The sequence below is a fragment of the Acanthamoeba castellanii genome, assembly GCF_000313135.1.
Source record: "Acanthamoeba castellanii str. Neff unplaced genomic scaffold scf7180000084777, whole genome shotgun sequence".
NCBI lineage: Eukaryota > Discosea > Longamoebia > Acanthamoebidae > Acanthamoeba > Acanthamoeba castellanii.
In genome coordinates, this window is record NW_004457712.1 from 376513 (window position 1) to 397991 (window position 21479).

General features: G+C 57.4%; 8 protein-coding genes across 8 annotated transcripts; 6 read left to right on the forward strand and 2 right to left on the reverse strand.

Annotated features, from left to right (window-relative positions):
* Positions 1-160: 160 nt before the first annotated feature.
* ACA1_289190 (uncharacterized protein) lies at positions 161-3456 on the forward strand (the record flags this gene model as incomplete). Its single annotated transcript, XM_004367885.1, is given in 6 exon segments — positions 161-276; positions 341-807; positions 818-837; positions 855-2503; positions 2569-2665; positions 2728-3456. The coding sequence occupies 6 exon segments, from the start codon at positions 161-163 to the stop codon at positions 3454-3456; spliced, it is 3078 nt and encodes a 1025-aa protein (XP_004367942.1).
* A 110-nt stretch (positions 3457-3566) lies between these two features.
* On the reverse strand, positions 3567-5000 carry ACA1_289200 (ATPase, AAA domain containing protein; the record flags this gene model as incomplete). The annotated part of the gene is made up of 1 exon (XM_004367886.1): positions 3567-5000. The coding sequence occupies one exon, from the start codon at positions 4998-5000 to the stop codon at positions 3567-3569; it is 1434 nt and encodes a 477-aa protein (XP_004367943.1).
* Positions 5001-5334: 334 nt separating this feature from the next.
* On the reverse strand, positions 5335-7250 carry ACA1_289210 (uncharacterized protein; the record flags this gene model as incomplete). The annotated part of the gene is made up of 9 exons (XM_004367887.1): positions 5335-5447; positions 5708-5831; positions 5912-5990; positions 6085-6162; positions 6304-6420; positions 6490-6647; positions 6742-6855; positions 6926-7077; positions 7187-7250. 9 exons carry the CDS (start codon positions 7248-7250, stop codon positions 5335-5337), a joined length of 999 nt encoding a protein of 332 aa, XP_004367944.1.
* Positions 7251-7881: 631 nt separating this feature from the next.
* Positions 7882-11650, forward strand: ACA1_289220 (GTPaseactivator protein for Ras-like GTPase; the record flags this gene model as incomplete). The annotated part of the gene is made up of 17 exons (XM_004367888.1): positions 7882-7896; positions 8033-8131; positions 8217-8519; positions 8582-8672; positions 8742-8977; positions 9045-9162; positions 9231-9370; positions 9441-9512; positions 9577-9643; positions 9775-10022; positions 10081-10173; positions 10239-10634; positions 10721-10861; positions 10924-11049; positions 11144-11221; positions 11300-11410; positions 11471-11650. The coding sequence occupies 17 exons, from the start codon at positions 7882-7884 to the stop codon at positions 11648-11650; spliced, it is 2514 nt and encodes an 837-aa protein (XP_004367945.1).
* Positions 11651-13012: 1362 nt separating this feature from the next.
* On the forward strand, positions 13013-16100 carry ACA1_289230 (GTPase-activator protein for Ras family GTPase; the record flags this gene model as incomplete). The annotated part of the gene is made up of 14 exons (XM_004367889.1): positions 13013-13033; positions 13132-13329; positions 13408-13525; positions 13602-13753; positions 13776-14104; positions 14165-14384; positions 14463-14555; positions 14631-14874; positions 14947-15098; positions 15171-15311; positions 15379-15523; positions 15596-15678; positions 15743-15853; positions 15921-16100. The coding sequence occupies 14 exons, from the start codon at positions 13013-13015 to the stop codon at positions 16098-16100; spliced, it is 2187 nt and encodes a 728-aa protein (XP_004367946.1).
* A 729-nt stretch (positions 16101-16829) lies between these two features.
* Positions 16830-17915, forward strand: ACA1_289240 (uncharacterized protein; the record flags this gene model as incomplete). Its single annotated transcript, XM_004367890.1, has 5 exons — positions 16830-16948; positions 17086-17194; positions 17287-17379; positions 17469-17562; positions 17632-17915. 5 exons carry the CDS (start codon positions 16830-16832, stop codon positions 17913-17915), a joined length of 699 nt encoding a protein of 232 aa, XP_004367947.1.
* A 274-nt stretch (positions 17916-18189) lies between these two features.
* On the forward strand, positions 18190-19366 carry ACA1_289250 (uncharacterized protein; the record flags this gene model as incomplete). Its single annotated transcript, XM_004367891.1, has 4 exons — positions 18190-18554; positions 18622-18847; positions 18937-19029; positions 19103-19366. 4 exons carry the CDS (start codon positions 18190-18192, stop codon positions 19364-19366), a joined length of 948 nt encoding a protein of 315 aa, XP_004367948.1.
* Positions 19367-19710: 344 nt separating this feature from the next.
* On the forward strand, positions 19711-20590 carry ACA1_289260 (Ras gtpase-activating family protein; the record flags this gene model as incomplete). Its single annotated transcript, XM_004367892.1, has 5 exons — positions 19711-19788; positions 19864-20016; positions 20073-20150; positions 20224-20334; positions 20408-20590. The coding sequence occupies 5 exons, from the start codon at positions 19711-19713 to the stop codon at positions 20588-20590; spliced, it is 603 nt and encodes a 200-aa protein (XP_004367949.1).
* Between the last annotated feature and the right edge of the window lie 889 nt (positions 20591-21479).

Here is a 21479-nt window from a genome sequence, read left to right on the forward strand (position 1 = left end):
GTTGCAATCACAGCTGCCGCTGTCGTGCAGCAGTCCCGACAGTCCTCGTCGCCCTCGTCTATTAAGAGATCGCGGGTGCTCAACAACTTCAAGGTACTGCGATCCCTGGATAACCGTACACCGCACATCTCACACCGCTTTGTATCCCTAGGTGGGCTCAATGCGGGGCAGTAAGACCAAAAAGAGCGCTCCCATGCTTCCTTCCTCTTCGCCCACCGTTCCCGAGCAGGACTTCAACTCCACTCATACCAACGTCGCAGCCATTCGCATCATTCGGTACCCCATCAGTTGGTGCAACTGTGCGGGATGAACGACAAAACACTGACCTTGCGTATGACAGGGAGCTGGCCGGCGAGGTGGTAGACCTGCGGGCTCAGCTGAGCGAGGCGGAGAGCCAGCGTCGGCTGCTAAAGCTCAAGAACGAGCGTATGGGAGAGCGCCTGCGCAGGCTCAACACCGAGACGGACACCGAACATGAGGAACGCGAACGCGTCGGCCAGCACACGGAGACCGAGACCGAGGAGGAAATGCGCGACAGCGGGCTCAGCACCAAGGAGGCCAGCGAGAAAGAGGTCCTGGACGCGATCGCCTGCGGGGCTAGCAGCGAGGAGGTGCTCGTGGTCATCAGCAGTCGGGCCAACCCCATGCTGCTCATCACCGAGGAGCGGAACGCTCAGCGAAGCATGAAGATGCACAAGCGAAAGCCGAAGCGCAAGGAGGACAAGGCGGCCAACGGAGGTGGCACGACCAAGAAGTGCGGCACGCTCAAGAAGAAGCGGAAACTGGGCTACCAGGGCGATGGCAGCGGTGCCGACAGCACCTACCGAGGATGACGGGGTCGGGACGTGGCCAAGGAGAAGGACGAGCGCGAGCAGCGAGAAAAGGACAACGACAAGGAGCGACAGCAGCAGCTACAAGAGAAGAAGGAGCGAGACGAGCGCCAACAGAGGGAGAAGCAGCGGGGGAAGAAAGAGAGCGACGCTCGCGAGAAGCGGGAGACGGACGAGAGGGAGCGGAAGGAACTGGTCGAAAGGCGCCAGGGGAAGAAGGAGGCCAAGCAATCGAAGAGGATCGGTACGATCAGTAGCGGCAGCACCATCAGCATCAGCAGCAACAACAAGAGCAACGATGCCACCGGTTCCTTCATATCGCCGCTCTACGGCGACGCGGGTCTGACGGCGATGATGCTGACAATCGAAGAGGAGCCGATTGAGGAGCGGAAACAAGGGACGGCAACGAAGAATGATGGAAAGGACGAGTCGAAAGAAGTGAAGGCGAAGAAGGTGAAGAAGGCGAAGAAGAAGGAAAAGAAGGAAAAGGAGAAAGGCGAGAAGGGCCACCGACGGAAGAAGAGCAGCGAAGAGGAAAGCACGACAACGAACGACGAGAAGTCAATCAGGAAGAAGAACAAGAAGAATATCAAGGCGGCCAAGAAGGGGTCCAGTGTGAAGAATGAAACCGAAAGCGAAGAGGACCACAAGGAGAAGCGGAGGAGCAAGAAGAAGAAGAACAAGAAGGAGGGAGAAGCAATGCCGACGGAAACGACAGCTACGACTACCACCCAGTCTACGGACTCTCCGGCCGCACAGGCGCCACCAGCGGTCAAGGAGAAGCGAAAGAAGGTCAGGAAGGAGCGAAGGGAGAAACGACACCCCCGGCACCGCCGTTCCGCCGAGTACCAACGGGATCAGCCTCACCAGGACCCCAATCATCGCTGGCACAACGGTGTGTCCCCGTACGGTGCCACGCTGGACCCTGCCCAAGCCCGTACGGCCCTGCAGATGTTGCGGTCGCAGCCAGCCCAGCCGCCGCCGCCGCAGCTGCGGCACCAGCACACCTTCCTGCTGTCGGCCCAACATCGACAAGAGAGGGAAGTGGCAGAGGCAGCGAAGAATGCGGCTCTGAGATCGGCACCGGCCGTAGGCGACCAGCCTCGGTCTCAGCAGCGGCTGTCGTACAAGCAGAAGCAACAGCAGGACGGGGCCAGCAGACGTCAGTCGTCCGATCCGCTCGCGCCGCAAGCGACGAACGAAACGGGCAGTGGAACGGCCGCGACAGCGCAGACAACGACAGAGAAGAGGGAGGAGAGTGTAAAGGGAAGTGTAAAAGACGAGACGAAGGCGAGAGGGAAGGCGGGCAGCCAGGACATCAGGAAGTCGTCCACGGACGACACCACGAACGAGACGGCGGCGACTTCGACGACGACCACGACGCCAACCGTTCCGTCGACGCTGAAGACCCTATCAGCGGGAGGGCCACCACCGCTGGGTGGGCGAAGGCTGAGCTTTGGCGGCAGTCGATCGGAGGTGTCTAAGGGCAAGGGTCCGATCGTGCCGTCGGACGAGAACGCGGCGCTCGAGGAGTTCAAGCGGAAGCAGAAGGAGCTGGCCGCCCGTCGGAGGCGTAACTCGGTGATGTTGAACGGACCGCACGCGGCCGTCCAGTGGCTGCAGGAGCTCTACGGCGAGGACAACTTTGCGGACGCCGAACCCCTGTCCGATGAGTACGAATCTCTCCCCTTTCCCTCTCCTCTCACACTCCCTGTGGCTGACGTGCTCTTATGAACAGGGCGGGTGTATCGGCGCCGCGGTACTACACTCGGTCGAGGGCGCAGACGTTGGACGACATCTTCGCCCCATTCGTCACGCCGGCGATTGTGGAGGAGGTACCACTTTCGGCCTTGCGATGTCAGTCAGCGATCTTCGTTTTTTTCTAACGCACGGCCAGGAGGAAGAGTCGCAGACGAGTCGCACCGTGTCCGAGCTGAAGCGGAAGTTCACCGAATCGGGCTCCACCGTGTTACCCGATCGACGGCCTTCGTCGCCGACCTCTACCCGCGATGCCAAGCTGCCCCACAGGTCGGCCGGTATGACCCAAAGCACCGGCGGACTATCGATCCAGTCCGACAAGGCCGCCGTGCGGAAGGGTTTGACCCCATCGGTCTCGGTCGACTCAACACCAACAGCCAGCAGGCTCAGTCCGCAGCACCGCAACGGCCATCAGATGGTGAAGCGATCGCTTTCGTCGGAGCGGGAGAGTCTATCGGCCCAGCTGGACCCTCCACGGATGCCGTCGTGGCTGAACTCCAGCGGCACTGAGAACTTCAGCACGCGGCGCAGTCAGCGGTGTTCGCTCATCTTTACCACACCACCCGGCTCTCCAGCACCATCAACACCCTCCTCGCAATCGCTCGCCGCGCTGCGACCAGTGTCACCGCCGGACAACGCCGCCGCCACCACCAACGGCGTCGCGTCCAGGAAGACCGTGGTCGTCACCCCGCCCGCGACACCAGGCTCGGCTCAGACCACGAACGAACTGCAGCACGTATTCGAGAGCATCATGATCAAGCGGCGTGGCGGAAGCCTGCGCAGCACGGCCGGGCAGGTGCAGAAGTTCATCGGCGTGGGCTCCCTGCGCGGGGGTCCTACCAACACGACCACCAAGACCAAGGAGTGAAGATAGCGTGTTTAAATTCCACAAATTGATAGGTTGGGCAAAAGTGTATGAAAAGCGGCCAATCGACGTTTTTCTGTACAGCGCTTGGCCTACAAGGTGGTGTAGGGTTATTAGAAAACGAAGGAGCGAGCCTTGTCGAGTGTTTCCGCCGGCGAGCTCTTTCGGCACACGATGAACAGCTGCTGCAGAGCGGCCATGCTCACGCCCATACCTTCGTCCTCCTCCACCTTAGCGGTTTCCTCACCATCGGCTTCCGCCGTCTCCTCCTCGGCCTTCTTGTCCTTGACGTTGAGCAAACGCGAGGCAATCACCTCGGCAAACTCGTGGGCCAGCTCGCTCTCGTCGGGGTAGAAGTGCTGGAACAGGACCGCGGCCTGTGCCTTGGTGGCCGTGGTGAAGCGCACCTTGAGGTCCACGCGACCGGGCCGGATCAGGGCCGGGTCGAGCCGCTCCACGTGGTTGGTGGTGAGAATGAAGACCTGACCCTCGGGGTTGCACACACCATCGAGCGCGTTGAGCAGGCCCGAGAATGTGAGCGGCGCGTTGGCTGTGCCAGCGGCCTTCGAGTCGCGGTCGCGCGAGAACAGCGCGTCGACGTCCTCCATGACGATGAGCGAGTTGGCCGGTGCGGACTGCACGCACATCTGCAGGTTGTCGTCGGTGATGGCCGGATGGGCCGGCTGGAGGAAGCACACGTTGCGCTGCAGCTCGCCAGCCAGCGCGGTGATGAACGACGACTTGCCCGTGCCCGGCGGCCCGTAGAAGAGCATCGAGCGCTTGTAGGGGATGCCGTGGTGAGTGTACCACCTCGCGGTCTCGCGCGTGTCGAAATCGGTCAGATCGCTCACGACGGCGTCCTTGACGTCGGCCGGCAGAATGACGCTGTCGATGGGCCGCACCCGCTTCGTCGCCACCTTGTTCCAGTACATGTGCTGCGGCTTCCACATGTAGATGTTGTACCGTTTGTCGTCCTTCTCGCAGTCCCAGTCGAGCACGTGGTCGCAGAAGGCCGACAGGAGCGCCTGTTGGCCCTCGCCCGGCACCGACAGCACCATCGACGTGTAGAGGCTCACTCCGCACGGACCCCCGACAGGCTGGCCGATGGCCTGGTGGACCAGACGGATCAGGCGGCCCTGGAAGGTGACCTCATGGAGGCCCAGGCCCAGACGAAGCTCGGAGACCTCCTTGGTCGCGTCGCCTTTGGTGTCGGCGAGGCCGTCGTCGTCATCGCCCTCGTCGTCGCTGTAGGACGAGGGGTTTGACCGCTTGACGGTGCCGTCGGCGAGGAGCCAGCTGTGAGAGTGGTCCGAGGTCTTGTTGCCGTGGAGCGAGATGTAGCGCGAGATGACGCCGAAGAGCTTGTGCGAGGATTTGATCTCGAGCATGGTCACGCCATCGCCGTCGCCCTGCTTGCCGGAGAGCTGGACGTAGGTCTGTGGCGAAACGGGCAGCAGCCGGAAGCCACCGGTGTGGTCTTGCAGGTGAGGGTCTTGCGGTGACTTGAGGCCGGAAGCGTCGTGGGTGTGGGCAGTGGCGGTCTTCATCATCATCTTCTAGTATCGTCGATGAGGGTCTTGCTGTTGTGGGTCTTGCGGCGTGAGGTTCAGTTTATTCTGACTGCTGTTGTCGATGCACTGATGGCAATGACTTTCAGCATGACCCTATAGTGGTTTTTATACCAGCTGGTGTGGAAAAAGAAGAGAATTGGGGTGATGTCATCTTCACCAAAGGCGAACGTTCTTCTCCTCGAGCAGCAGACAGACTGTCGGGGACCCGAAAAAAGATAAAAAGAAAATACCAGGAAAATGCTGACTTCGTTTCGAAGAAAGGGAACGTGAAAGGGAATTTGTCTGGATCGTTCGGTCCATTGGCATTGGCCTAGCTCGTGTAGCGGAGCCAGGTGATCTTGCCGAACCCGGTGGCGTTGTGCCCGGCCAGCAGCACCGACAATTGCGGGTCGTCTTGTCCGTTCATGTCGATCGTTTGGATGCCTGTGCCGCCACACCGGGTGCAGAATTGGTGAACGATGAGCGGAGGAGGCTCAAATGCGCGGACAGCGGTACCGAGAGTGGGCAGCTGGTCGGCGGGTATCGGGCGTGAGTCTATGAATGTAGCTCTCTGATCGTCGTGAACGGCCACCCACGCTGTGTAGCCACCACCTGAAGGGTTGCCGCTCACCAGCATGGCCTGATCTGTTGTGGGTGGTGCAGTAAGTTCAACGGTGTGTTGGGGTCTGCTGGCGTCTACGTACTTGTGATTTGGTTGGCGCCGACAGCTTTGCCCCAGATGGTGCCCGGGCCGAGGCCCACAGACGCGAAAATGAGATTCCTATCCTGCAGGCTCCAGCCGTAGAGTGTTCCGTTGCTATTGCGCAACTGCAGGATGCACCAAAGTAAACGCGTGCGAGTGAGTACAGAGCCACAAGAGTCTGCTGCCAGGTGTATCGTAGGCGAACCTGTGGCCAGAACAGGTAGTTGCCCCAGCCAAACATGTTATCGCAATCGGAGTCCAGGTACACCACGTGGCTGAACGACCTGGAGTCATGAATGCGCACACAACACAGCACACCGCATACGAACGCGTCAGCTAAACGGGCGAGCAGACAAAGGGAGAAGGGTTCTTGAGTACAGCGAGTGAAAGTTGAAGTCGTTCTCCACATGAACGTCCACAATTTGTGCCAGATTCTTACCATTCAACGATGCCGTTCTGTTTGTTCATGACGGGGACCAACTGTGAGTGGACAGGTATGGTACGTGGTGTGTGGTGTTGTGTGGTGTGTGCGTGTGCGTGTGCGTGTGCGTGTGCGTGTGCGTGTGCGTGTGCGTGTGCGTGTGCGTGTGCGTGAACCTGGCGATGAACAAATTGCCCTTGTAGTAGGTGGCGCCAGCAATAAGAGTCACTGGGTACTGATTCACGAACTGCTGGCTCAGGTCCAGCTCTGCAACGATGGTGAACGTTGGAATACTGCGAGTGTAGAAGGGAGGTGTGAGAGGGCATGGCACCAGGCCTTGCGGGGTGGTGTGGAAGGCGTACTCAATGTAAACGATGTGATTGAGAGAGATGAGGAACAGGCTGCGGCGAGTGTTCAAATTGTCGGTGTCGGGGACGAGGTATTGGTAGTCCCTGACGGGAACGGAGACCTGATTGGGCGTGGTCCACTGGCCTGTGTTCAAAGTGAACACTGCGAAGCTCTGCGGGTATATGGAAGGGATTGCTGGTGGTCAGCTTGTTCTCGGGGGGGGGGCGAAGAGAGGCCATGCGTGCGCGTGCGGTGAAAGTGCGTACGACGGTGCTGGTGACGTTGGAGTATGTGTACAGTTCGGCGACATTCTGGCCCGTCTGGGTGTTGAGGCCAAAGCCCACGATCACGGCCAAGTTCGGAGCGTACTGCGGCGGTATCTGTATGACGACCAAGAAAGAACCGCGTCAAGAAAGAACGAAAAGGACTCCCGCGCAGGCTAACACGCACCCTAGCTCCGTAAATGCCAAGTCCGCTGCTGTCCGCGCTGCCCCACCATAGAATACGTTCGCTGAGGAACGAGTACACAGCGCCAAACACTGAAACGGATATCCACCGGCTCCCGTAGTCGGCGAGGTTGAGAGTGTTGACAATCTGTATTCCTGTCCCCGCAGCTGAGGAGCACATGCGGTGAGAAACTCACTGTCACTGCTCCCCCCCAAGACGAAGCGAAGAAAAATAGGCGGGGGGGGGAGGGAAAGGGGCAAGTACCACCATGAAAGCGCACGGAGCTGAACAGAACGCAAAGGAACACGAGGCCAACAAGGTGCCTCATCCTCCTGTGGGGATAAATAATATAAAAACAAATAATATAAAGAAAATACTACGAAGCCGCCAATCGCAACTTTCTCGTACTGCTATAGCCAAGGAATTCTGGAAATGATCTTGCTCTTGCTGCACAACGTGCGGCAGATGCTTAGGGCTCCCCGACAGAGTGGCCATTTTTGCTTGACGCGGCCATATCAAACCTGCTACTTGGTGGTTGGTTGCTCGGAGTTAGCACCATGGCAGCACGGAAAACCACCACACGAAGAAGACACGCACTTTCTAACCCGTCAGATGTCGCGTTTGGCGAGTGTTGTCGTTGTGGTTCTGCTTCTTGCAGGCCTTGGCTGGCCGGTACGCTCAGCCTTGGTGGCTTACTACAGCTTTGATGATCGTACGTTGATCGCTTAGCCTGCAAGATGCTTCAGCACTCCTGTTAGTAACTCTTTTAATCTATCAGCCGATGCCCCGTTGGCAGGAGTGAGTGGCTACTGCCCCAACGTCGTGCTTCGTAAGTAGCACCTCAGCTGATTCGCCCTTGTCTTCACTACTAACAACCTCGACCAAACCAGAACCGACACTTGCCGGCGGAGCAAAGGTGGTCAACGACAGCTGTCTGGCTGGTGGGTGCCTTCAAGCAGATGCAGGCTTCGCCTGTGCGTCTCCTTTTCTGCACACGTCGATATGTCGTGGGTTCACTAATGCACCGGAGTTGCACAACACTCCAATCGCAATATTTGGCACGCAGTGCTCACGACGTTCAAGCTCTTCCAGTACTCGGACGCATCGCAGGTCTCGGTGAGCGCCTGGGCAAGGACCGCGTCCACAGGACCACTTGGTGGCTACATCGTCTACAAGTCGGACTGGTTCTACTTCGTCTATCTCGACGGGGTACAAACCTTCAAATTAAATTAAGCTCACTGTTTCTCCACGAGTAGTGGGCCAACCACAACTCACACTTGCTCTGACTGGCCAGGCGTTTACATGCGTGATCATATCCAGCACCAAGGTCTTTTCCACAACAAGCGTCATCATGGCCTTATCGCACGACACCACCTACCACGTGGCATGCGCGCACGACGGCACCAAGCTGTGCGTCCATATCAACGGAAACGTGACGGTACAACAACACCACCCTGCGATGCCCAAGCGGCGCAAGCTAATCGCACTTCTCAAATGGAAGGAGTGCACTGCGGGCAAGGGGCCGTTTTCGGAGGGAGGTCTTCTGTTCTTTGGCGGCGTGGGTGCTTCCTCGAGGTGGAATGGCACGGTCGACGAGGTAGGCATCCCTTGATTCGCAACATCGCATTTGTGTTGTTAGCTGATCACAATTGCAATCAGATCAAGCTCTATGACCACGGGCTCACACCGCAGGAGGTTAGCCAACTCGTAAACTTTGTTGAACCCAATGACGTGCCCTCCGTGCACATCGGTATGTGACTATAGCAAGGGCAACCTACCCCCTTTGCTCATTGATTTCTCTTGACGGGCAACACTCCAGAGAGCAACGGCACAGCTTTGAGCTCGCTCAACGTGGACTCCCTGACCAACGTCACCCTGACGACGGTGGTGCAAGACGCCCGCAAGGCCTACTCTGGCTCCGCACAAACCGTTGGGTATGAAGGCGAGATGCTCTACCAGTGGACCGTTTTGAGCAGCAACTGCGGTGGCATGCAGTTCAGTGCGCCAGCCAACCAGACTACCAACGTCGCCTTCTCCGCACTCGGCGCATCCACAGTACTCCTTACCCACGCACCCTTGGGGTCTCTGTCAGCACATGCACTGACAAGGCTTGCCGGTACAGATGAAGGTCTGCGTTTCAGATGGCGAGATTGCCGGCGAGTTCAACCTGTATACTGCGGCCGGAGCCAGCGTTCCCCAGCTTGTCTCCCAGCCACTGACCAGTGAGATCAATATCCCTGGTAACTCCATCACACCGGTCACTCCCTGTTTCTGTAGTGTCGCTGACCATGTGTCTTGTACAAATCAGAGGGTGTCATTGATTATCCAATCACGGTGGAGGGCATGAGCCTGCCGCCACCGTCGTACCAGTGGGAAAGACTGGCGCCCGTAGTGCATAACGACACCAACATCGGCAACATTTCTGCCCGCTTTTACATGGGTGGCGAGGTGTGTACAAACAAGTGACACTGCTGCGCGACATTGACGCTGAGGAATGCACCGTGTCATATGCGCGCAGGAGGCCGGCCTGCCGGTTATGGCCGCTCTCAAAGAGAGATTGAGAGAAAAGAGACAGGAAGAGCCCATTTTGGTACGCCGCCTTCGTTTGATGGAAGTCATCAACACCCGACAGCTCCCCACACAGTCCTACGCAGGCCTTCCAATCCATCCCTGGAGCCACGGAGAACACTCTGCATCTCAACGGCACAAAGGACTGGCATGGTGCGGTCATCCGATGCTTGGTGTTTACCACACGCAGCTCTACCCCGACCAACAACTTCACCATCTTCATCTCCTCCGCGTCCACATCGTACGGAGCCTCTGCACCTTTGCTTGCAGCTAACATACGCCAGGTGAGCTGACCGAAGGCTACCACCACCTCCACAGGGACGGGTCATCGGACGCTACACTTATTGGCGGAGTCGTGGGAGGCGTGGGCGGAGCGCTCTTCTTGCTCTGTCTTCTCCTTCTGCTTCTCGCGATCGTGGCTGTTTCGAGGCGCCGTCGCTCCGCGTACCGCAAGCTCACGCAGCCGGACTACGAGGCAATCGCCTTCGGAGACGTTAAAGAGGACGTCGCGCTGCCGAAGAAGCAGGCGGAGGTTGGTCCCCTTACTCTCCTTAGCACCAGCAGTCGTTGCTCACTGACCACTCCAACAGGAGTACCGGCAACTGGAACACCTGCTTACTGCGCCAGACCATCGGCTGGCCCTGGCCATTTGTGATGTGGCAGATATGAGCGATAAAGACACCGTACGAACGCTCAATCTCTCACCCTAACCGAGTAACTAATATCCCTGTGTGTTGGCTCCACACAGGTGTACAAAGCGGTGCTGCGGGTGCTGGCAGATCAGTTCCAGGCCTACAATCTCGTTGCGCACTCCATCACGCGCGAGGTGAGCATCGCCGACGAAGAGGGCACGCTGTTCCGGTCCAACAGCGCGGCGGCCAAGCTCTTCACCCTATACATGCGCATGATCGCGCTCAAGTACACGTGGCACGTCTTGGTGCTGTCATTGCATTCCCTGAATGACAACGCTCGCGATGCCGACGCGGGTCGTTCCCGGGATGCCGGAAGCTCCCACGGAGCCAGCAGCAGCCGGTCGAAGGTCTTCGGAAACAAGTACCGAGTGGAACGGGACGACTCTGACTCTGATGAAGGCTCAGTATCGCTGGACATTCCGGGCGCCTCATCGATGGAACTCGATCCTCAGGTTCACCTTCGGCGTGGCCGTTTGCCGCGTCCACCACCAACCTTGGTTCGCACGTAGTTCTTGGCTAACCACATTCCACGCGGCAGAAACTGGACGAGGCGTCGGACCTGGACATCAACACTCTCGAGCTCTGGCTCACCGCTCAGAAGATGTTCAAACTCATCGTGCAGAGCGAAAAGAGCCTGCCGCGAGAACTGCGCATGCTCATCCGCCGCATCCGCGATGACGTACGCCTGGCCTGTCTTCGTCCCAATCGGTTGAGTATAGCCTGCTAATGCTGTGGGCACAGGTGGCGGAGAAGTTCAGCGATGAGGCCGTGTTCCGGGCCATGGGCGGATTCTTCTTCCTGCGCCTCATCTGCCCGGCCCTCCTTGCGCCTCAAGTTCACGGCCTCCTCGACGAGCCGCCTCATCCCGTACCTTCCACCCAAAAGCTTGCGCTCTTGATGGTTGGTAGTCACTCAACACGCGGATTGACTGACTTGGCGCGGTTTGTGGTGGTGGGTACAGATGGCGCAGCGGCAGCTGATTCTGGTGACCAAGGTGCTCCAAAACCTGGCCAACGACACCCTGCCCGGAGCTAAAGAGGTACCACCCTCATCATCTTGGATGTGGCCTTGCTTTTGCACCGGAACTGATTCAAAGGTGTACCTCTACCATACACAGGCGTACATGGAGCGGCTCAACGCGTTCATTGTGTCCAACAAGCCCGCCCTCAGTCGCTTCTACGACCAGATCGTGGACCACCCGGAGCGCGGCAAGCTCACCGACATCACCGTACGCTTTCACTGGATCCAATCCTGGCGCAATCCACCTAACTCTTCAACCAACCACTAGGTGCCAGCACGCGCTCGCAACGATGCACTCATCAAGCTGCGCACATTTTTGGAGGCCAACCTGGCTGGCGTGGAGGCCCACCTCCGCGCCCATGGCGATGACAGCGACGAGAGCGAAGAAGTTGTGCTGGAGCTGCGACGTATTCTGCACAAGGAGTCGTCCGCCATCGACCAAGTGTGACGCAGGCGCAGTCGACAGAAGAATCGGGAGTAAATGAGGCCATTTCCCGGTGTACTCCGATTTGTCGGCCTTCCCCGAAGGGCGCAGAGGGGGCACAACGCGTACCACGATCACTAACTAACGACCTAATAAGAATTGGGAGGTGTCTTCTATGAGCGGCATGCCGCTCCTCACCAAGTTCGCCTTGGCCTTGGTTCTCCTTTGGACTTGTGGGCCAGCTGCCGTGCGACCCACCCTGGTGGCCTATTACAGTTTTGATGGTGCGGCAGTACCTCCCTCTTCTTCCCCGCTTTTTAGCGCCGCGACTCAACATCCCGCGAGAGTAGGTGCTTCGGTTGGCCTAGTGGAGGGGCTGAGCGGCTACTGCCCTAACGTGGTTAGTCGTACGTAGCAGAAGTTAATACACTTGAAAGGCCAGCGACGGAGCACTTACACACGTTTCTCCGCAGCTGGCACTCTGAGCGGCACGGCCACAATCATTTCGGGGCAGTGTAAGTACGGTGACTGCCTCGACCCCGGCTCAGATGGATCGATGCGTACCCGCACCCTTCTTCTGCCACACTTTCTTCGCCCCCAATTAATTAAGTGGATCGTGACCCTCGCAGAGCTGACACAACAGCTTTTCCAAGGCCGAGGCGCCTCGGCAAACTCCGTTTCGTTCAGCTTGTGGGTGCGGCGGACCGGAACAAACAACTTCGTCTACATCCTCTCGAAGCGCGAGTTGGTCGGAGTGCTCTACGTTCCTGGAGGAGGGGAAGGGGGAAGGGATGTGGTAGGTGATAGGCACAAGGGCTCAAGAAGCTTGCCCCAGTGTGCGCGTGCATGTGCGTCGTGTAAGTGTTGTATCATGTGCCGTGTTTTGTGTCGACCTCATCTCTCTGGCTCGCGGCCTTTGACAGGTGGCGTGCACGCTCGTGTCGAGCACCAAAGAGGGTGCCCAGGCAACGGCAGAAGTCACTCTGCAACCTGATATCAACTACCACATTGCTTGCGTCTACAACGGCTTGGACATATGTGTGTATGTCAACCACACTCTCGCCTCGGTACGTACTGATTCTTGCTCTTTTGTGATCACGAGCACCCCTCAAGCGAACATCACTTCTCTTCCAGGGCTGCAAAGAGTGGGGGGCAAAGACCTTTTCAGATGAATGGGCAACCATGAACGTCGGGTCTGCCCCCGGCCAACCGGAGTTTCGTTGGCCAGGCACCATTGATGAGGTTTATCGCTTTCGCCAATGCTCTCTCACTATTGTTCGGGCATTCACTCACCAATTACGTCAATTGCGCTCCAGTTGAAGATTTACGATCACGCCCTCAGCTCGGCAGAGCTTGCGCTTCTGAGCAGCACTGCGGGCCCCAACGATGCACCGTCTGTGCGATTTGGTGCGATTGAATGCTTCTCGGGATGTGCGTTGTGCTGATCTAACTCCTGGCTTGCAGAGGTCGGTGGCAATGAATACGGGAGCTCATACACCGCACAGGTCTTCAGTAACTTCACCATGACGGCAGTGGTGAACGACTCCTTCAAGGCCTTCTCTGGCGCCCCTCAGGGCAGCGGCTACGCTGCCGGCTTCACCTACAAATGGCAGGCCCTCAGCGACACCTGCGGTGGCGTTATGATCAAGTCGCCGACATTAATGAGCACGCAGATGGTGCTAGAAGACGTCGGCACCTCCACGGTGACCTACCCACTTCTTTGCTTTAGAGATTTGGTCAGGCCACTTGTTCTCACCCATCCATTCCACGCGCGTAAACAGTTGAAGCTGTGCGTGTCAGATGGTGAGATCGCCCGTGAGACCATCCTGTCGCTCAGTGCCTCAGCAAGCACACCCCAGCTGATCAGGCAGCCATCTACTTCCACCATCCAGGTTCCTGGTACGTTGTGTGCCCAGTCAAGGAAAGCCTGTTTGTTGGCTCCGTGAAGCACTAATTAGTTGATGGGTGGTCACAGCTGGGACGGTGGACTTTGCCATTTCCGTGGAGGGTTCTAGCTTGCCGCCGCCGTCGTACCAGTGGCAACAGTTGGTCAACGTAACCGTCAACCGGACGTCAGACGTGGGCAACCTCACGACGCGTGGTGTTGATTACCATTCCAGCTATTTGGTGCGCACCACAACGAATGCAGGCCACTCCGCAAAAAGACTCACTCATCTTCCAGGAAGAGTCGCTGGGCATGCGCACAGCGATGTTTGCGTCAAGAGGCTTGATGATGGCACGAGAGGAGGTTGAAGTTGAGGCACGTAGCGCACCTGCTCAGACCATCTTTTCTGTGTTCACTTACGGAGAAAAACAGGAGTTCCGCTCGATTCCGGGGGCCACCTACGGCACGTTACTTGTCAACGGCACGGAAGAGTGGGACGGGTCCGTCATCCGGTGTCTGGTCTACACCACCGGAGGCGGCACGTTCACCAACAACTTCACCGTTGTGATCAGTGAAGCCATTCCTTCCTCCACGTACGCTCTTTCTCTCACATATGTGTCCCCGTGTTGTGGAAACTGATTGAACGTGCATAGTGGAGGAGACTCAGATGCGGCGCTTATCGGAGGCATTGTCGGAGGCGTGGGAGGAGGCCTGCTCTTGTGCCTCTTGCTGCTTCTGGTTATCGCCGTCGTGTTGATGGCCACTCGGCGGCGGAGAGCAACAGCCTATCGCAAGCTCAAGCAGCCAGACTATGAAGAGGTGGCGTTCGGCGATGTCAAGGGCGATGTCACCCTGCCCAAGAAGCAGGCCGAGGTATCGCCCAAACCACATCATCTCCACCACTCACTCGGAAGTACGCCACGAAATCAACTCACATGCACGTCATCACAGGGCTACCGGCAACTGGAACAGCTGCTGGCCAATCCCGACCACCGGCTTGCGCTTGCCATCTGCGAGGTCGCCAGCATCGGCGAACGAGATGCGGTACACGCCCTCCCTTATCACTGCTGGTTCTGATGATGCCGCCTGATGTCTCATGCACACGACAGGTAATGGCAGATGTACCGGGCGCTGCTGCGAGTGCTGGCAGGCCAGTTCCAGGCCTACAACCTCATCGCGCGCACCATCAAACTCGAGGTGGCATCGGCCGACGAGGAGGGCACGCTGTTCCGGTCCAACAGCGCGGCGGCCAAGCTCTTCACCCTCTACATGCGCATGATTGGGCTCAAATATCTGTTTCACGTGCTTGTGCTGTCGGTCCGCTCGCTTCACGACAACGCTGTCGACACCAACGCCGCCAGTCGTACGCGCATCACACAACCTTTCTCCTTTCCTAATTCCATACACTGACGTTTGTACTTTTTGTGATGAGCAGGAAACAATCAAGGGGCACCATCAGCGTCATCATCAAGTTCCCGCATCTTTGGGCACACGTATCGAATCGATCGGGATGACGCTGACGGCGAAGAGAGCAGTGCCGTGTCGATGGACATCCTGGGCGCGTCATCAATGGAGCTCGACCCTCAGGTTCGATTGGTCGCAGGCTACGTTTTGCGTTATTGCTGTGGCTTACCCAGGGGGAATGCGTGCACATGGCAGAAACTGGACGAGGCGTCGGACCTGGACATCAACACGCTCGAGCTCTGGCTCACCGCTCAGAAGATGTTCAAACTCATCATGCAGAGCGAGAAGATCCTGCCGCAGGAGCTGCGCCTGCTCATCCGCCGCATTCACGATGACGTACGTCTTTGTTTGCTTGGTACCCTGATTGTTGGCGAGGCTCACAAATGCGAGCGCGGACAAACAGGTGGCGGAGAAGTTCAGCGACGAGGCCGTGTTCAGGGCCATGGGCGGTTCTTCTTCCTTCGCCTCATCTGTCCGGCACTTCTTGCGCCCCAGCTGCACGGCCTTCTCGACGAGCCACCTCACCCCGTACCTTCAACTTCCTGCGCGTATGACCAGCTGTTCACTCACCAAATATTGTTGGCCGCATCAACGCGTGGGCGCGGGGTTGTGGTGGTGAGGACAGATGGCGCAGCGGCAGCTGATTCTGGTGACCAAGGTGCTCCAGAACCTGGCCAACGACACCCTGCCCGGCGCCAAGGAGGTATCAGACCTGCAATACTGTCCTCGAAGCACAAAACTCATCGAGCGTTATTGCTCCTACACAGGCATACATGGAGCGGCTCAACGCGTTCATCGTGTCCAATAAGCCCGCCCTCGGTCGCTTCTACGATCAGATCGTAGACCACCCCGACCACGGCAAGCTCACTGACCTCACTGTGCGGCCTTCTTCCCCAACCACATTCTTTCCATCCATTTTCTTCTCACCGCTCGGTATTCTGCTAGGTGCCGGCACGAGTGCGCAACGACGCACTCATCAAGCTGCGGGCGTTTTTGGAGGCCAACCTGGCCGGCGTGGAGGCCCGCCTTCGCGACCAGGGCGATGACGACGAGGGTGATGATGTGGTGCAAGAGCTGCGCGACATTCTGGACAAGGAACCGGTGTCGCCGATTGAGCGAGTATGAAGGCAACAACATCCTCATGTGACGGAAGAAGTGGAAGAGTATTAAGTAATTACTTGCTTCCGATTGGCTTTAGCCGTGGCAGCAGAAAATCGGAGTTTATTCTCTTCTTCTCTGTCTTCTTCCTCTTGTCTAGTTGCCCGAACCCGAAGGAGTTTTGCATAACGGCGAAGATACTTCGCTCACCAAGTGCAAGGTCCCGATCCTTGCAAGTGTTCGTGCTTGCTTATTAATATCTCTAACATCCAGCAAGTCATGCGTGTCACAGCACTCACGTTTGTCTGGTTGGCGCTTGCTGTCCTGTGGGTCTGCGGACCGTATCCTGTGCGATCGACTCTTGTCGCCTACTACAGCTTTGATGGTATCTCTCCCTCCTCCTTCCCTCTGTTTATGGCAACTCCTTAACTGTTTGCGTGCTGCAGGAGCTACAAACGCAACTGTGGAAGGGCTGAGTGGCTACTGCCCCAGTGTTGCGAGCCGTATGTTGATCTTGTCAAGCCACCAAGATACGGTGAGCGCTAAACAGACCAGCACTTCTAACGTGGCATTTCTCCAACCTTTGCAGCCGGTCAGATGACAGGACCCAGCATCACGTCGATAGGGTGCATGTCCGGTGACTGCCTTGTCCCCGCCACCGGATCAATGCGTACCAGCCCAGCTCGTTTAACTCCGAAAGTCGTATTTTAACGTTTTGACAACTGGCACTATAATGTCCCAGGGGTGAAGCAGAAGATGTTTCAGAGGGTCACCGTGGCCAATGTGATATCTTTCAGCCTTTGGGTGCGACCATCAGCGGCAGTGGCGGACAAAGCAACCTACATTCTCTTCCAACCCAACTTGGTTCAGATAATGTATCTACCAGGAGGCCTGTACCCCTCACAGGTATGCGCTCCCTACTCCGCTTACCTTTGGGACTTCGCTTATGCGGCATTGACTAAGATGCGGCCCTGCAGATAACGTTTTTACTCTTTCACTCCATCCAAGCCAGTTCCGTGGTGTTTGCAAACATCACTCTGCAGCCCAGTGAGAGTTATCACCTGGCGTTCATTTATGACGGTGAGAAGCTGTGCATCCACGTCAACAACACCCTCGCCTCGGTACCACACCCACCTTCAATCTGCTCCTTCCCACACTGCTGCAGTAATCGCTCACTCGATTGCAACAACTTGATCAGAATTGCATGGCGCAGCCTGGGGTGACACTATCGGACTCTGAAGCTGGCTTGGATGTAGGTTCCAACTACAACGCCGCGCAATCAAGTTGGAAGGGCACCATTGATGAGGTTCGCTGTTGGATCTTCGTTCCTCCCAACAAATTGACACTTGGTGCACGAAGCTGCTCACCACCTTACGCCACACTCCAACCCAACAGCTTAAAATTTACGATCACGCCCTCAGCCCAATTGAGCTTGCGCTCCTCAGTAGCTCCGCAGCCACAGCCAACGATGTGCCAACCTCGCAGTTTGGTACGCATTAAATTTTGGCGCCTGATCACCGGTACACACAACTAACAGCATTGATCATTAATGGCGCAGAGGTCGATGGAACCATCTTGTCAGCAACGTCGTATACTGTGCCAGCCTACCAAAATGTCACCCTGACAGCGGTGGTGAACGACTCCGGCAAGGCCTTCTCTGGCGCTCCGCAGGGCATCGGATACGCCGACGGGTTCGGTTACACATGGCAGGCCCTCAGCACCACCTGCGGCGGCATCACGATCACCTCACCAAGGTCGAGGAGCACGCAGATGTCCTTCAATGATGTCAGCTCCGCCACGGTAAACACCCCTAACCTAAATGACATGTCACACACGCCCTGACTGACCTGAGAATGACGCACCACAGTTGAAGTTGTGCGTGTCCGACGGTGAGATTGCCCGCGAGATGACACTGGCACTGAGTGCGTCGGCTAGCAAGCCCATACTTCTTCGGCAACCAGCCTCTGTCGTCCAAGTTCCAGGTTCGACTTTCTATGCGCTCGACTCCTGTCCTTAATGACGTAACTCACTGCACGTGGGGGTCACAGCTGGGGCAGTGGACTATGCGATCTCTGTGGAGGGCAGGAGCTTGCCGCCTCCTTTGTACCAGTGGCAGATGCTGGCGAATGTCACTGTCAACCAGACCTCGCTGGCCACACGCAGCCTCTACAGCGAGTTGCTGCAGGAGCATCCGTCTGACATTCACTATTCGATGTTGGTGGCACGAGGAGTGATGGTGGCTCGGGTGGAAGTCCAAGTCGAGGTAAATCTCCCCGGATTCATGGAGAACAGTACCTGGGGTCTCACCGTGAAACAACTACAGGACTTCGTTACGATCCCTGGCGCCACGTTCAGCACGCTGCTTGTCAACGGGACCGACGAATGGGACGGCTCCACGGTCAGGTGTCTGCTCTACACCACTGGCGGCACCACGTTCACCAACAACTTCACCGTCGTGATCGGATCGGCCCTGCCCACCACGTACACTGCACTCCACACTTCGACATCTACACTTTGCCTTGGCTGACTACCGCTCGGCGGGTCACAGTGGCGGCGATTCGGGGTCGGACGATGCAGCGCTGATTGGAGGCATTGTTGGGGGCGTGGGCGGAGGCCTGCTCGCGTGCCTCTTGCTGCTCCTGGTGATCGCTGTAGCGTTGGTGGCCACCCGACGGCGGAAGGCAGCCTACCATAAGCTCAGGCAGCCGGACTACGAGGAGGTGGCGTTCGGCGACGTCAAGGGCGACGTCACCCTGCCCAAGAAGCAGGCCGAGGTAATCGATATGCCACAACCATGATACAAACTCTGATTGGACGCACCACTCACTGCGAGTGTTGCGATTGGTCTTTGGCGGCGCACCAGGAGTATCGGCAACTGGAACAGCTGCTGGCCAATCCAGACCATCGACTCGCCCTCGCCATCTGCGAAGTTGCCAGCATTGGCGAGCGAGACGCTGTACGCCCCCCCCCCAAGCCTTCGCCCCTAATGGCTCACCCCGAGATTGCTCACTTGACTGTACCGGGCACAGGTATACCGGGCGCTGCTGCGAGTGCTGGCAGGCCAGTTCCAGGCCTACAACTTCATCGCGCGCACCATCACTCTCGAGGTGGCATCGGCCGACGAGGAGGGCACACTGTTCCGGTCCAACAGCGCGGCGGCCAAGCTCTTCACCCTCTACATGAAACAGATCGCGCTCAAGTATCTGTGGCACGTGTTGGTGCTGTCGCTCCACGCGCTCAACGACAACGCCGTCGACAACGACCACAGTGCGTACCCTATCCTGACCTGTTGATGAAGTGTCCAATCATGACAATGGTGACTGACGCCAAGACATTGCAGGAGCCAAAGACGCATCGTCTTCGTCGTCTTACAGCAGCTCTCGCGTGTTTGGCAACAAGTACAAGGTTGACCGTGACATTGATCCAGAAGCCGAAGGGAGTGATTCAATGTCGATGGACATCCTGGGAGCATCATCCATGGAGCTTGACCCTCAGGTTTATAACACCAGAACTTTATCTCGGCTGAGTACTTGCACATCTGACCCCTGGCCCATACTACACCCTGTCACGGCAGAAACTGGACGAGGCGTCAGATCTGGACATCAACACTCTCGAGCTCTGGCTCACCGCTCAGAAAATGCTCAAGCTCATCTTGCAGAGCGAGAAGCTCCTGCCGCAGGAGCTGCGCCTGCTCATCCGCCGCATTCACGATGACGTACGCCCTTTTTGGCCTCCTTTGATTTAAGTTGCACTCGGCATGGATTGGGCTCACAGGTTCACGGACACACAGGTGACAGAGAAGTTCAGCGACGAGGCAGTATTCCGGGCCATGGGCGGGTTCTTCTTCCTGCGCCTCATCTGCCCGGCCCTCCTTGCGCCCCAGCTCCATGGCCTCCTCGATGAGCCGCCTCACCCCGTAAAGAGTTTCCCCCTCCAGCTGCTCGTGCGCTTATGATGCTCACTCAGTTGGTGTGTGGGTTGTTGCCTGATGATGGACAGATGGCGCAGCGGCAGTTGATCCTGGTGACCAAGGTGCTCCAGAACTTGGCCAACGACACTCTGCCCGGCGCCAAAGAGGTACTGAATCATCGGCAATCATCCCTCTGTCGGCTTGCATCTGGCCTGACTCAGTTGCTCCCATTTTTATAAGGCGTATATGGAGCGGCTCAACGCGTTCATCGTGTCCAACAAGCCCGCCCTTGGTCGCTTCTACGATCAGATCGTGGACCACCCCGACCACGGCAAGCTCACCGACCTCGCCGTATGGATTTCTCTTTTTCTCTCCTGGCTGCTTTGTTCGTTTTCATTTCTTGGCTCACCGCAGCGTGTATTAGGTGCCGGCACGAGTGCGCAACGATGCACTCATCAAGCTGCGGGCGTTTTTGGAGGCCAACCTTGCCGGCGTGGAGGCCCACCTCCGTGCTGCCAGCGATGATGGCGATGAAGGCGAAGACATTGTGCGGGAGCTGCGGAACCTATTGGACAAGGAGCCGGCATCGCCGCTCGAACGAGTATAAAAAATCATAATCAAGACGCAACTGTGTTTTTGTGAGCCCTCAGCGGAGAGTTGATTGTAGTGCCCCAATGAACGCTCCCTAGGAGCTTGAAGTTTTGATCACTGGGAGCATGGTGCCAGCCTCTGGATTAACTCCTGATCACTTCCACCACCATCACACAGGTACACCACAGCCATGGTCTTGTCATCAATTGATTTAGGAACTTGGGGCAGAAGATGTTGAGTGCTAGTACAGCTGCCAACAGCTCTGTGCAGTGGATAGGCCAGTTGGTCTACACCCCCATGAAGCTCCCTCTGGCCTTCTCACACATCTCAGGTACTCAGTTGCCCCAGCCACAGCCACTGGCATCAGTCTGAATCCACACTGCCTTGGCAATGGGTTGATTGAACCTGTCAGTGGGCCAGCCCCAGAACCTCAGCACACTGGGGAAGGGCACTGTCTGTGGTACCAGGCCTGGGTTGAATCTCCTCACATCAGCAATGAGCTGCTCCTCATTGCTGATGTGAGCTGGTAGCCTCTGTTTGCTGTTCCCAAACTTCTTGGGGCAGGCTTTGGCCAGGTGTGGACTGCTGCATACAAAACACACCAGCCTTTTTATTGCTCTCTTGGTGGTCTCACTAGGGGTGGCAGCCAGAGGGAGCAGCATTAATGCTGTTGAAGCCAACTTGACTGGCCACACACCCCATGCCTGGCCAGCCCTCCCCTTCCTCCAGCCACTCCAAAAAACCTTGGTCTTGCCCTTGAGCCAACAAATGCACTTGGCCCTTGACCTGGCTCTTAGTCAGGAGTGGCTGGTAAGTCTATCCTGGTTATGAGGAAACTGTAGAAGCAGGGATGCAGAAGCACCTTGTTCTTGGCCATGAGAGCAAGGCTCACCAGGTGATATGGC